The 15,048-nt window shown below is 36.8% G+C and overlaps 1 protein-coding gene across 1 annotated transcript; it reads left to right on the forward strand.

Moving 5' to 3' along the window:
* Window positions 1-8,259: 8,259 nt before the first annotated feature.
* Window positions 8,260-12,232, forward strand: LOC103425267 (xylan glycosyltransferase MUCI21-like). The gene is made up of 3 exons (XM_070812540.1): window positions 8,260-8,624; window positions 9,094-9,150; window positions 10,736-12,232. The coding sequence occupies exons 1-3, from the start codon at window positions 8,420-8,422 to the stop codon at window positions 12,049-12,051; spliced, it is 1,578 nt and encodes a 525-aa protein (XP_070668641.1). The 5' UTR covers window positions 8,260-8,419; the 3' UTR covers window positions 12,052-12,232.
* Window positions 12,233-15,048: the final 2,816 nt, after the last annotated feature.

The following is a 15,048-nucleotide window of genomic DNA, read 5'->3' on the forward strand; positions in this document are numbered from 1 at the left end:
TCGGTCAAAGCCTATCGAATGGTGATGCACTGCTTCGGTAGGGATACACCGAATGGCATACTTTCTCATAATCCAATTTTGAGTTTGTTTTTACAACATATGGTAGAATCAGGGCCTGCCAAGGTGTGGCATCATGCCCGAAGCATGATCCTTGGTACCTAAGACCTAAAACTTCAAGAATAAGGGATAGTATTACCAAACCTTAACCATGCAGAATCTACTTCTGTCTCAATTGAATAGATCATTGGTTATGCACCAGTTCGTACCCCTACCAATGTTGTTGAGGAGTACCATTCTCGTAGCCAATTTGTGAGACTAATTTTGCTCCACCAAACATCGTTGAAAGAGAAGAATTTTGACATGGATGACCTTGTTGGTCGAGTCTCCTTAGTAAACCATTTACTTTGTGAACATTTTTTCATGTTCTTAGATTCACATTTGGTGATTGTTTTACTTATGGATAATCTTATTGATATTGTCCTCGAATATGAGTTAATTGAATCATGTTTCTTAATACATGTGACCCAATTCAATTAAACACATGATTAGGTAGGAATGTGGGAAAGTTAGTTGTCTGGATGCATGCGATACTACGTACACTAACTTTACACCTAAATCACATCTCTAACAACGACTTCAAGTCTATCCAACCTGATTAAGAGCATTAGCACACTCCTCATTGTATGAATGGTATTGAATTACCATTTAAGGGACCTTAAATTATCCCTGTCATTGAGTTTTTAAGGATATTCGAGAGAACAATGATCATCAATGAAACCATTGAAGAAAAAAAGGTGAAATCTCTTTGCACCACATCCAAAAATGAGCCTAAAGCTTTGATTTGGGGCCAATAGGTTATCTCCTAGCTGAAATATCTTTGCACATGTGACCGGCCTAGAGTCGGGTGATTTGAGCAGTTTACTTGTTTTGGCATAATCTTTTGGGACACTTACGTCGAACAATGATGCTATGACGCATCTCCTTACCTGAAGTAAAGATCTTGTGCCTACAAGCACACTTTGCCAAAACTTGCTTGTTTTAGAAAATTTGATTTCTAAATCACCCCTAGCAAAGATACTAAATGACTGTCTTTTCACAGTGGATTCAAGAGAATATATATGGACTAATCTAACCAAAATGCAGACCATATAAATACTTATGGTTTTGGTTGATGAATCGACAAACTGGTCACATATTTGTCTACACACATTGCTGCTAAACCTCCTGGCCGATTAAGGGCTCACCACCATACTTATCCCTTAAAGTCCGGGAGACTGGATAATGCCGGAGAGTTTATATCGACGATTTCCGATAAAGTATTGCATGTATTTTGGGTTTATAATTGAACATTGAATTCCCATGTTCACCCCAAATAGCCTCGCCTAGTGATCATAAAGCGCAATTTAAATGATCGCTCGAATTTTGGTAAACGTACCAAGTTTTTCAATTTCTGCCTAGGGTTATGCAATCTTGTACGCAATTATGTTAGTCCTTCTTGAAGTCTATTGCCACCCAACCATTTTGATGTTACAATTGGTTACTGGGTACAAACCTGATGTTTTCGTATTTACACATTTGGGTGTGCATTCCATGTACCAAGTTGCACCACTGCAACGTACCAATATAGGTCCTAAAAAAAGATGTGAATCTTTGTCGATTATGATTGTCCTTCACATTAGCTCTCTTCGAGCCCTTGTACGCGATCTCTTTACAGCTTATTAGCAGGTTGTCACTTTAATGAGATAGTCTTCCCACCGTTAGGGGGAGATAAGAACGTCAACGTTCTTGGAGAACGGCACAAATTTATGTGGAAGTTGCCCATTATGTCTCATCTTGATCCCTATACCGCACAAGTGTGATAAATTCTAGCTTTCAGAATGTGGCTCTAGACGCATTCCTCTGATCTAGCTAAAGTGACGAGATCATATACCAGCTGCAAACATATCTGCAAGGATAGACGTACTTAACAGACGTCTAGTCAACATCCCTGGAAGGTATACTGCCCTGTTGGACGGTCCAGTACACCGACGGATAGCCAATCAATCTGTCTTGGCCTAGAGCACGACAGATCATTCGATTTGTAAGATTCACTTCCCTAAAAGGGGAAGACACGACACAACAATGAATCCATACTTAATCGCTGTCTTAAATCATTTCCACCTCATGAGATTAATCCAAATTACTCCCGAGACTTGAAGTTCTTGGTCCAGTATACTAGTTTGGATGAGCTAAATGGAATGGAAATGAGATTACCATCGATGTTGTTTTCACTTATATGGTAGTTACCGACATAAATGAAAAGCGACGATATTGAATTGTGTTTCGTTAATTAAGTTACAACGTATAACTGATTGGACAACCGAAATTACAATCCGGGTCAAATTCCTTACCAAAGTGTGTTTTGGACCCATCGTTCCTACACTGCCCAAGGTAACCCTATTGTGTTACAAGTGGGAAAGGAAGCGTTACGAGATGAATGACATAGTGCAATATGATGCACGTCTTATGGCGCAAGGTTTTTCTCAAACGTCATGTGATTAATAGCAACATTATGAAATGTGGTTAGTGTTTTCTCCATAGGGATATAGACTTGGAGATTTACATGTAAGTTCCCGAAGAATTACATGGACTGGTTCAAATAGTTCCAAACCATGGAACACCTTTTTAACTTGTTTGAGGCGTTCACTTACAATTCAATAGATGTGGTATACCTGTTTAAGTGATTATTTGATCATTCAAGGATATGAATTATGCCCTTGCGTGTTAAACTATGAAGTCTTATTTTGAATTACTAGAGTTACAGTTTATGTCGTTAACATGAATCTCACTAAGACTCTAAAAGAGCTTGAGAAAACTGCCTCGTACTTGAAGACGGAATTTGAGATGAAGGATCTTAGGAAAACTTATTTATGCCTTGACCTGAAGTTGAAGCATTGTTTTGATGATATTTTGGTCTACCAATCGAACTACACCCCGAATGTGTTACACTTTGAGTATACCTATGATCGTCATACGTTATATGTAAATGAGACCCTTGAAGAGGTTATGGAATCTAAAATTCCATATCTAAGTTCAACTTTGCACTTCGTTGTACTTAGCTCATTGTATTAGACAGGACATCTCCTTTGCTGTTGGGATGCAGCACCGCATCTACATTCAACCACTAAATTGGTGTTAAAGACGTACCCTGAAAGTATTATGAGGGCAAATCCCATTACATCTCGAGCGGATCCAACCCCCCTCCCTGGATCCTTAGAATGATGCTTGCCTTGTTTGTTATGTTGACGTAGGTTACTTATCAAACCCGCACAAGGCGAAATCCCCAAATGGTTATGTCTTTACCGTTAGGGATATCACTATATCTTGGAGGTCCACGATATGATCTTAGTTGCAAAATCTTTGAATCGTTCCAAGACTCACCTCACTTCATTACATCACAAGTGAGACATGGGTAGAAGTTCTTGTTGAGCATATTCGAAGTACTTGTTGTTTTCATCTATCGTTGAGTCCCAACAACGATCCATGAAGATTACGTCGTATGTATCCACCCAACCAAGACATGATACATCAACGAAGTCAACGCCAAGACATCTTGCGTCCACATCTACATTAGCAAAGCGTCAGGAGATTAAAGTCATGTAAGCTGATCCCAGACAACCTTATCGACCTTTACACAACATCACTGTCAAAGTCAACCTTCCAAAAGCTTGTTCGAGGAATTGGTATGCCTAACTATACATATCCAATGCTTATAGTTCTCATTTGGAAGTTATGTCAAACTTGGGGGAGTATCCGGAAGCATACTCACTTGATCTTAATGTACTCTTTTTACATATAATTAGGAGCATTTTTCCCACTGGGCTTTTGATACCTAACTAGGTTTTAACGAGGCACCCATCCTGGGCTGATCATACCCTTGTGAGCTATTTTACTTGCATCCAAAAGACGTATAGTTTTGACTTACTGCAACTTTTCACTTTTCTCCTTAGACTATGAGTTTTTCTCCCACCTTGGGTTTTACCATAGCAAGGTTTTGTGAATTTTACTTTTTATGCATTCATCCATTGATCTGAGATTCACATTTTCTCATTGTGCCGACGACTTCATCAACTGTGCTTACTTCATCATTGAAGACCTGATGCACCATTTACTTGGGTATTTACACACTCAAGAGAGAGTGTTGCAGTCCTATTAGATTAGGAATGTGATGGTGTAAATCCTAGTGAATCTAGGAATATCTCATATATTCCTATTAAGAGTTGATTACCTATTAAGAGTTGTAATCATAAAAGGGTAAGGATTTTACCTATCCTACTACTATAAATAAAAGCACAATGGGGTGGAATAGAACACACCTCACAATTACACATCTCTCTTCTCTCTCTATGCCACACCCTCTCTCTTTATGGCCTCCATAATTATTCAGTAAATTATACCTACAACATTGTCATCTATTTTACACATATATATATATATATATATATATATATATTATTTTATGAGATGAAAATTTCTGCATTCACAACAACAAAAATAAAAGAATACAATCAGTCGTTGCAATTGTCTACAATATTAAACAAAGAAAAACAAAAAATAAAAGTTGTATTTGTTTAGCTTGTTTGGTTAGCCATCAGCCAGCAAGCTTAATGAAATTGTAAGTACCTTTTAAACAAACAAACTTATTTATATTTTTTTAAGAGTCAATTAGTTGGCTAATTAACTAAACTAAATTCAAGTTGTATCTAAGTTCTGTCATTAAACAGATTATTCTTGGGTCTGCGTTCCACCACATGGCAGCTTATATGGGTTTGTCTTTAGTAGTCCATCCTACCAAGTATTGAGTGGATTAACTTTTTAAATAATTTTCACCGTTAGATTTTTTATGGTCAAGTATTCAATTTTTAGAATTAATTTTTACTGTTTATTTTCCGGACTACAAAAGAAATATTGTATAAACTTGTTTCAAATTTTTGTCCTTCTTGTAGTGCCATGCATCATTTCACATTTATTTAATAACTTGTTTGATAACCCTTTTTCTTTTTTCTTTTTCTTTTTTTTTTTACTTATGAAGGTGAAACACATGAAGGAGACGGTGGAAGAAGAAGATTTGATGAATGACTGTGAGAGAGATGTAGAAGAATTCTACAAGAAAATGTACACAAAATGAAAACTAAATTGGTCCCAGCCTTTGAAATATTTCAAATCACTATCTAACATTTTGAAAATTAGACATCAGTTAGATCATCAATATTTCATGATATTAATTGATGAACTGGACAAATAATAAACTAAGTTTTTACTGTTATCTATTGAGCTTTGAAGCCTCATATCAACTTTTTTTTTTTTATTCAAGTACAACCTTTATTTTGCTTGTCTAAAAGGAGTTAATTTGGGAATTGGAGGTCTATAGAAAATGTGAAAGTGAAAGCATACTTTAATATCATTTTCATTAGTTGACAGTTGTCATCTTAATTAGTTTTGATCAGTAGTACATGGATTCATTTCATAGGTAGTTGTTGATTAAGCACTTCCAAACTATTAATTATGTCTTCTCCATAGTCATAAATATCGATAATATCGACGAAATATCGAGAATATTTCGAAACATATCCATGTACATATCGTACAAATATCAACAATATCGACGATAATATCGGAAAATATCGATGTCGATAATTTCGCTCACACTTCAGCAATATTTTGTCAAAATATCGGTATAATATCGCTAAAATATAAAAAATATCGATGTAAAGGAAGGGAAAAAAAAAGAAAAAGAAGAAAAAAAAGGGAAAAAAGGGAGGGAAAAAAAACACAAAGGGCATTTGAACCCCTCCCATTTTACTCCTCCAACACCGTAACCACCATATATCACTTATGTTTTAGTGATAATATGCTAAAATATTTATATTTATATGAGTGTCATGTTAACAATTACATGCAAAACTATTTTGGGGATTTATCATTTGATGAATACTCTTCATAATAAACTTACTCCACACATAGAGATGATGAAGATAGTGAAAATTTTGAACCTCATAGGAACTTTATGTGGTACTAAATCACTCATGTATCTTACCATGCAATGTATAAAGTGTAAAATATTGTAGTAAATCATTATATATAAATGATTATGGTGTGTTTAATCTTTTTTTCATTAATTACTACATATTTTCTACACTCACAGTGTTTGCCAGCTCGCTGTATAATCAACTTAAATCAGTTAAATCCATCATGTAATGCATTTCCTTCTATTTTTTTATAAACTAATAGATAATTGACTAAATAAACATTCTCCAAAGTTTCAATAAAAATTTCCAAGTTTTTCTTACAATTTTCGTGGTTTTTATTCAATTTTTATCGATATCAATAATATCCCGATATTTCCATCGAAATTTCCATGTTTTTGGACTACCGATATTTCCAATATTATCGATATTTTATACCATGGTCTTCTCAAAGACTCGAGTTATGGTTGTTTAGAGATAATAACTAAATGGACATGGTGGTCCGAAACTCTATTGATTTCAAATCTCAGGAACCAAAGTGAAGAATTATGTAAATCTCAATGATCATTTTGGTTACAAAGCCTTATACAAGTGAAAAGAATAAAATAAAATTCCTAAGTTTTCTCCACTTGTATAATAACATATGACGTACTGCTCTGATTCTGGTCATATTGAAAAATCTCTAGCTCTGTTAGTGCTTTATATCTCTAGCTTTGTTAGTGCTTTATCACATCATGTACGTCTTCATCAAAGCGAGCAAGTTGCTTAAGTAACTTATCATAGAGATTTGCTCTCGAAAAGCTCACAAACAGCCACAAAGTTGTACTTTTCCCACGCCGCAAGTTGTGTAAACTCATGTGTTACTTGCAAACTTACTGCATAGAAGATTTACTCCAGCAATTGACAATGTGCCCCCTCACGTACGTGATTGATTACTATTTTTTATAATATTGCATGACCATTGCATATATACAACAACAGTTGATAAAATAATAAAAGACTTGTCGGAGTTCACTATAAAATGCCAAATGACCATTTTGTCAAATCAAATTTAATCTTCATTTGTCGAAAGAGGTTATCAGTTCAAATCTCATATACGATAACGATTCAACAAAAAATAATAGAGAGTTGAAGCTTAGGTTGAGTTTGGCCAATAATTAATTTTCATACTTTTATTTTCCAATTTTATCTCTATTAAAAAATAAAAATAGTAACTTGTCTCTAGATTTATATCTACTTTCCTATCTTTACGAAAAATGGTAATAGGAAAATGTATTTCCCATTATCTAGAAAAGGTCATGAAAAATTATTTTCCATGAATTCATTTCCGCATATCAAAAGCACCCTTAAAGGCAATTCTTCGTTAGTAGGACCAATTCTGACTGGAAACTAATAAATACATAACTAAATATTTTGTATATTGGAGAATTTTTTCTGTATACTTTGGAACAATGTCATAGTACAATTCGACTCAAAGTATAGCAGGTGTAATAATATATTCTGAAAATGAGACATATCAATCATTTCATGCTCACTTATATTATAACACATGAAAAAAATATACCATGTAGCGAGTATTTTAGATACACACAAAAATTCTTCGATGAGTCAATCACAATCACCCGAATGTATTACAACTTGAGTTAGAGTTGATCTACAAATATCTAACTTTAAGTTTTTAGAATTTTATTTTAATGTTAGTCGCGAGCATCTAATGGGAAAGAAATAATTCAAATTATGTTATGTCATACTTCTTAAAAAAGTACCAACTACCAAGCCAATGCAAAGTCAATCTATAATATGTAATGTCATCCAGTTCTAAGCACACAGCTACGGAATCCTTATTTGTCTCTCGACATTGGTTCACGCAGCCACTACCTCTACTTTATATTAAACTTAATTCTCAACGTGTAATTTTTTTCAGTTATCTAGACAGGATGCCTAGTCCAACAATATTAAGGTTTCACTAAAATAAAATAAAAACGACTGCAAATAATTGACTACATTAATATATAACATGTTGCATTATTCTACATATTTATTATTAATTAATTATTCCATGGACGAGACCGCAAATAGAAAGCACCACCACTAAATCAGTAGAAGATCATATATATGGAACATGAACTATTGTCAATGAAATAAAAATGTATGTACATTTTTGTTTATGTATCCTTATTTTATCGTGACAATATATACCATGTAAGTTGTTCGCATGAATTAGTCTTCATTTATTGACAGCACGTACCCTTTTTGTTCTTATTCCCCTCTCTCTCAATCTTTCTCTCTCCTGTAGTTGAAGCTATATATGAGAAGAAACATCTTCTCAATCAACACACACCAAGTTCATATCTCTCTCTCTCTCTCTCTCTCCCTCCCTCTCTCTCTAAGCTGTTATTTGAGTAAGGAACAATATGGTATACTACAAGAGATACCAGCAAAGGAAAAAAGGGGAAGAGGATGAAGAGTGTCAGAGCATTCTAATGGAGTTTTCAAACTCTGGTTTCTACAAAAGAACAAGGCCCAAGCTCCTCACTTTCGTCTTCCTCTCTCTCCTTTCTTGCAGCTTCATATTAGCCCCTCATCTTTTCTACCTTAACACCACTTTCTCTCTATTACGTAAGTTTTTCTCTTTGCTTTCCCATTTTGATGTTTCTTTTTGCATCTTTAAGTTTTTCTTGTATGCTGAGATTATTAGTACCCCATATGTAAACCCTAGCTTATATAGTATCGCAATTGGGTCTCCCCATTTATATGCAATTCATTTTGAGTAGGGTGTTCTTACTCTTTTATGGTATCAGAACCAAGCTATTCACGTGTCAGGCCCAATAATTTATTAGAAGAGCGTTTTTACATGGCCTAATCCCCCCTCTTTCCGTCTTCAAGTACCCTTTTAAGATGTAGCCATAGAAAATGATTTGATTTCCAGGTTGCCTTTGAAAACTTCTGCAGTTTTTCTGAGAGTTATCTCACATTGGGAAAGTAATAGATAGACTCTATATCTATTGCTAATTGATTTTAAGTTGAATCCTCTAGTTTTTATTTTCCGCTATATTCACGAATAAATATGTACCCTTTGCTTTTGTAGGCCTTGGTGCTCATGATATGGTTGTATACGCTCCCTTGGGTTCTTCAATCGCCAACGGTACGTAGAGCTCTCTGCTACTCTATGGCTTCTATTAGGATCGATTGTTTGTGTTTTTAAATTGTTAACAAATACCTTGCAAAGTTTTATTAATTAAACAGTATTACTATCTGTACTATGTAGTGTACTGCTAAAGGGTTGATTTTTTATTGTAAGTAACAATTATACTCAAGTTGATACTGAAAAAGAGATAAAATAACGAGTGTTATTGCTAATCACTAATAACAACTCCTAATAAAATAACGTAAAAATATAATATGAAACAATTTTGATAATATTGATAAAATTTAAATTCTCTGATTTTTAATCTGCTATCTCTCTCTTTCCTTGTAATTTTATTGTAAGGGTGGAACTCATACGGGGGTGAATGGTCAATTCGAACCCAAACCCTACATTCTAATTATTATAATTAATGAATTTATAGTTAATTCAGCTCCAGTTGAACCGCCACAAGTTGATATGATCCAGTTGCTCCATTGATTATCGGGGTTGAAGTCAAATGAATGGAGCCTGCAAGTTGAGCATGCCAGTTGAACCCGCAGCCAGTTAAAAAACGGTGTTCACCTCATAAAATATGTAATATTAAGTAAAGTAAATGAAAAAATAAATAAAATAAGGACGTTGGATTTATTAAAAAAAAAAGATATCCAGCCATCAATATTGTGTATAAATAGAATCACTCTTAAAATTTAATTCATGCATTTCTTTGGATTCACCCTCTAAATTAGATTTTAGCATCATGATTTATAATATTAGTTTTGTAAATAAAATGACTTGAAATTAGGTGTGCTTTTAGGTTTTGGGGTTGATTATTTCAGGCTTTAACAAAGTAAGTTTGTGCATGGTTGATTATTTTAGAATGAGTGCTAGGGTTTCATGGTGGTTTGGTTTTAGGGTTTACGAATATTTTTTTCTTTGAGTTGTGGTAGAGCTTCTAACTTAGGATTTGCTTGGGTCTCGAGTTTGGGCGGAGCACAAAATTCGGGGCTAAATCCTAAGGACTTGTTTGGTAGGTTGATTAGGATAGGTTGTGACCAATTAAAATGTACTTAAGTCCAATTTCTTGTTTGTTGTGTCAAAATGTGAGATGAATATGATTGTACATGATTGATTATGAATCCACAATACAAATTTTGTCTTACAAGTCCTTGCTAATCCAATTTTATTCCTACGCCCAATCTCATCTAGTTCACCAAACGAGTCCTAAGTCATAAGCAATTATCTTGATACAAAATATTTTCAAGTTGAAAATGACAGTAAAAAATAATTTAAAAATGAGTAAAACTAATAATCATACTAAAGTTCAATAATTTTTTTAATTATGATAAATTACAGCTACAACAAAGATAGTTTTAGTTCACAGAATTACTGAACAGAAACTACAATGCATTGTTTAATACAGACTGACCTATCCCAAAATATCAAAAATATGAGAAAGTAATTGCCATTTGTAATGACATTAATTAGTATGTAAAACTTGCTTGACTTAGGTGTATTAGTGTACTTGCTTATTTTCTCACGTGACTATTCTACCTTTTCTTCTATCTGCAATTACTTTCACTAACTATATATGTTGCGGGTGCAGGAACTATACTTTGTGATAGGAGCAATTTTCGATCAGATGTTTGTATCCTGAAAGGAAATGTAAGAACACACTCCGGATCCTCTTCCATCTTTGTCTACAGGTCCAGAGATAAAAGTAATTTCACATTCTATCTTTCGAGCATCGTCGAGGAAAATGAAGAGGAAAACGGGGAATGGCTTCAACACGAAAAGATCAAACCGTATACTCGGAAATGGGAACCAAGTACCATGGCCACCGTCACTGAATTAGACCTCATTGCAAAGAAAGACGATACTCTAGGGATGCAACATCAGTGTGACGTCCAACATGATGTTCCGGCGGTGTTCTTCTCAACGGCTGGCTATACTGGCAATGCTTATCATGAGTTCAACGACGGGATTATACCACTGTACATTACTTCTCAAGAACTGAGAAAGAAGGTTGTGTTTGTCATTCTTGATTTTCATGACTGGTGGCTTATGAAGTACGGAGACATTCTTTCACAACTATCAGACTATCCAGTAATAGATTTCAGTGCAGATACGAGAACCCATTGCTTTCCTGAAGCCATTGTCGGTTTGAGAATTCACGACGAGCTCACTGTGGATCCTTCGCTGATGGAGGGACATAGGAGCATTTTCGACTTTCAATATCTTCTAGACAGGGCGTACAGGCCTCGAATTATAGGTCTAATTAACGAACAAGAAGCAGAAGAGAAGCTTTCTGTTTCTGTGTCTCCAGCATCGGTAGGATCTTTAAAAATCAAGAAAAAACTACATGAAGCACATCAATTAGAGAGGCCTAAACTGGTGATCGTATCTAGAAACGGATCAAGAGCAATAACCAATGAGGACTTGTTGGTGGAAATGGCTGAGCAAATTGGGTTTGAAGTTGAAGTTCTGAGACCTGATTCGAGGACCGAGTTGGCAAAGATTTATTGGGTTCTTAATTCGAGTGATGTCGTGATAGGGGTTCACGGTGCCGCCATGACACATTTTCTGTTCATGAGACCTGGCTCTGTGTTGATCCAAGTGATTCCTCTTGGAACTAGTTGGGCAGCAGAGGCATACTTTGGGGAACCTGCAAGAAAGCTTGATTTAAACTACATTGGCTACAAAATTCTTCCCACAGAGAGCTCGTTGTACGACAAGTATGGCAAAGATGATCCTGTTCTTAAAAATCCAGCTAGTGTAACCAAAAAGGGTTGGCAACACACAAAGGAGATTTACCTTGAAGGTCAAACTGTGAGACTACACCTCACAAGATTTAAGAAGCAGTTGCTTGGTGCTTATGACTACACCACTGAAAGAATGACTGAGCATTTCGAACAACAATAAACTAGCGTCATTCATTTTGTAAGTTGTAGATTCATACATATGTGGTAAAAATTGGTGAACATGTATAACGTCGAGACATTAAGGATTGAAGAAGGTAACTTAAAAAAATTTGTATATACCATGAAGTTTGAGGCAACTCTTCATTCTTGTGAATAAATATTTCTTCTGCCTTCGTTATTTATTTATACTGTATTTAAGAGAACCCCCAGCTCTTCAAGGGCTGCAAGGCAATTTCCTCTCCACTGCTCACTGGTGTAAGGCCCTAACTATATGATCGATAAATACTATGTTTCCTCCATATCCCCCGAACGTCCCTCCCTCCATCAAATGATGACCTCTTAGGGAATAATGTTTGGCTACTCAATGATGAGTAGGAACTCTTACTCAAAATTCTTCGTGTTGAAATTACAAAGCAGTGTGCTTATGATTAGGATCATTCATATTATGAATCACTTTGTAAAGATCATTTGTGCAAAAAATGAATTAAAACTTAGGTCGATTAGTTAGTCTATTGTAAAAAATACATAGATGGTCCGTAACACTAGCGGAGCCAGAAATCTAGACTAGGAGGCGCCTTTAAGCCATACAAAAGAAATTAGACAAAATAATTTCCGCAAATGGAGTAGCCCAACACTTGCTGGCCCAAGACCAGCTTGAGCCTAACACACTTTAAGCCCAGCGCAAGCCCAATGCACCCTCGGCCCAAGGCCAAGCAGGCCAGACTGCATAGCGCCCACGTGCCTTGCACGTGGCTTGGCCCATTTCCACAGCCTAACCCACTCTCACAGTCCACCTAGCGATCACGATTGGTCCAAGACCAGCTCAACCATCTCGGCTTTAGATTTTGGATCGACAATTGAACCGGGGGTATTTACGCCCTAATTTTTTTGCAGATTTGACATATCTTGGCTCAACTTTTACACCCAAAGTCTATTGCACTTCTACCACCCATGGAGAAACGTACCATCTAAGCTCTTCCATCCTGCATGGCAAAGAACACTTGTCTTAACAAGTCATATAATTGACGAGTGCTCTCGTGCATCAGACTACCTTGGTGAATAAGTTTTTTCAGCGTACCGAGATGCGGCATGCCCTAGACAAGGTGTCTCGAAGCAGGACAAGGACAAACAACGATCATCTCCAGCAGCGTCCCAGAAGCAACCTCTTGACCAGCCACGAACCGAGCATTCTAGCAATGTACACTTTTACTTAGGCCCCTAGGATAATGTATACTCTAGTCTTAGTGCACTCTAGGTTAAGTCTATGAACTAGCATACATTCATGATTGGGGCCACACTCCGATAATCAACATGGACAGCCTTCTAAGCTAAGTGTTCATTTGCAGCTAGGTTCACAAGAAGCATAATCCACCTCACATCGGAGTAGGCAACATAGTGGACGGTGAGAAGCAATCACTCAATCCGGCTCCAGTTCAATCGGCAGCCTGCGAGTAACTCGCTCGCTTGCTAGAAACGTACCACATGCACTGTAGCTGCGACATAGACGAGCCGAACACAGGGAATAACAGCCTAGACTAACAGGTGGCAACCAGAAACTCTGCTGCCCCAATAGAGACATATTCAAGAAGAAGTTAAGAGGCTCCTGACTGAATGATTTCACGATTTACAACGCGACAAAGTTACTGACGAGGCGCTTTGGCAAGACATGGCTAACATAAGCAGGTCACCTTTAATTGACAAGTTCAAGCAAATGGAACCATCCCACATACATCCTTGGATACAAAGATTACTTTTGTTATGAGAAATGTAGCAACTTAGCCTAATGGCACACCAGGGGCAAGTTTCGTTCTCATCACTCTAGAAGATTCAATACTGGAGTAGCACATCGCCAATAGCCAAACACCGCAGACCTAGCGGTCCAATTTCTTCTGCTGCACATAACCTAGTCCAAGCTAGCCCTAGCTTTGGGCTCACAGTCGCGCTTACCTGCTTTGCGACTCACAACCGTGCCTATCTTGTACCACATCTCCTAGCTGTGTCGAAACATGCTGCGAGGCTCCTAGACGTCCTCGATCTATCACCACGGTTCTCAGCTGTGCCAATCTTACCTTGCCGTTCCTCACTAAGTTGACTTTCGCTCCATAACTCCCAACTAAGCCTCAGAAGAGTACACGACAAAACATCTAAGGATAACGTAATACTAGGAGAACGTCTGGGAGCAGTTCACTGCGTTCCTCACTTACACCCCTACGCGGGTTCCATAAGCAATTTAAAGTCTTAAGCAGATCGTCGAACAAGACGTCACAGGCTGAAGATTATTTTAATTGTTCAACAGTCCATATTTCCTCAATTGCACTCACAACAACAACTTTCATGCTCTCCAGTGCGAGAGGGTAAACTAATTCCTTGACACCCATCTAGGTAAGCTTTCCAGTGCGAGAGGATAAACTAATTGCTCTCCAGTGCGAAGGTGTTAGTTATTACCCAGACACTCATCTGGGTAAACTTTCTAGTGCGATGAGGTAAACTAATTGCTCTCCAGTGCAAGAAGGTAAATTAATTTCCCGACACCTATCTGGGTATGTTATCCAGTGCGAGAGGGTAAACTAATTATCTGACACCCATCTGGGTAAGATTTCCAATGCAAGATGGTAAACTAATTCTTCGACACTAATCTGGGTATGCTCTCCAGTGCGAGATGATAAACTAATTCTCCGACACCCATCTAGGTTCATTCTTCAACGGAATGGGGCAAACTGCCCATAAATTTCCACACAACTACTCATTTTGATGTGATTAGTTAATGATTTTCATATTCCACATATCTTTATCATGTTGTGATGCAGGCCATACAGCTCAAATGATTGAATACTCGAAAATCAGCTAAGTAGCAAATGGTTAGGGGCAGCAGCCAACGAAGAACTCAACAACTTGAATCCAAGAAGCCAAAACTCATGGCCATAATGACTATGTGGGATCGTCAACTTTTTTCGAAGCAACGTGCCCAACCGACGGTTCTATGGCTAAAAGTTTTGCA

This window comes from Malus domestica, chromosome 14, assembly GCF_042453785.1.
Source record: "Malus domestica chromosome 14, GDT2T_hap1".
NCBI classification, from domain to species: Eukaryota; Viridiplantae; Streptophyta; class Magnoliopsida; order Rosales; family Rosaceae; genus Malus; species Malus domestica.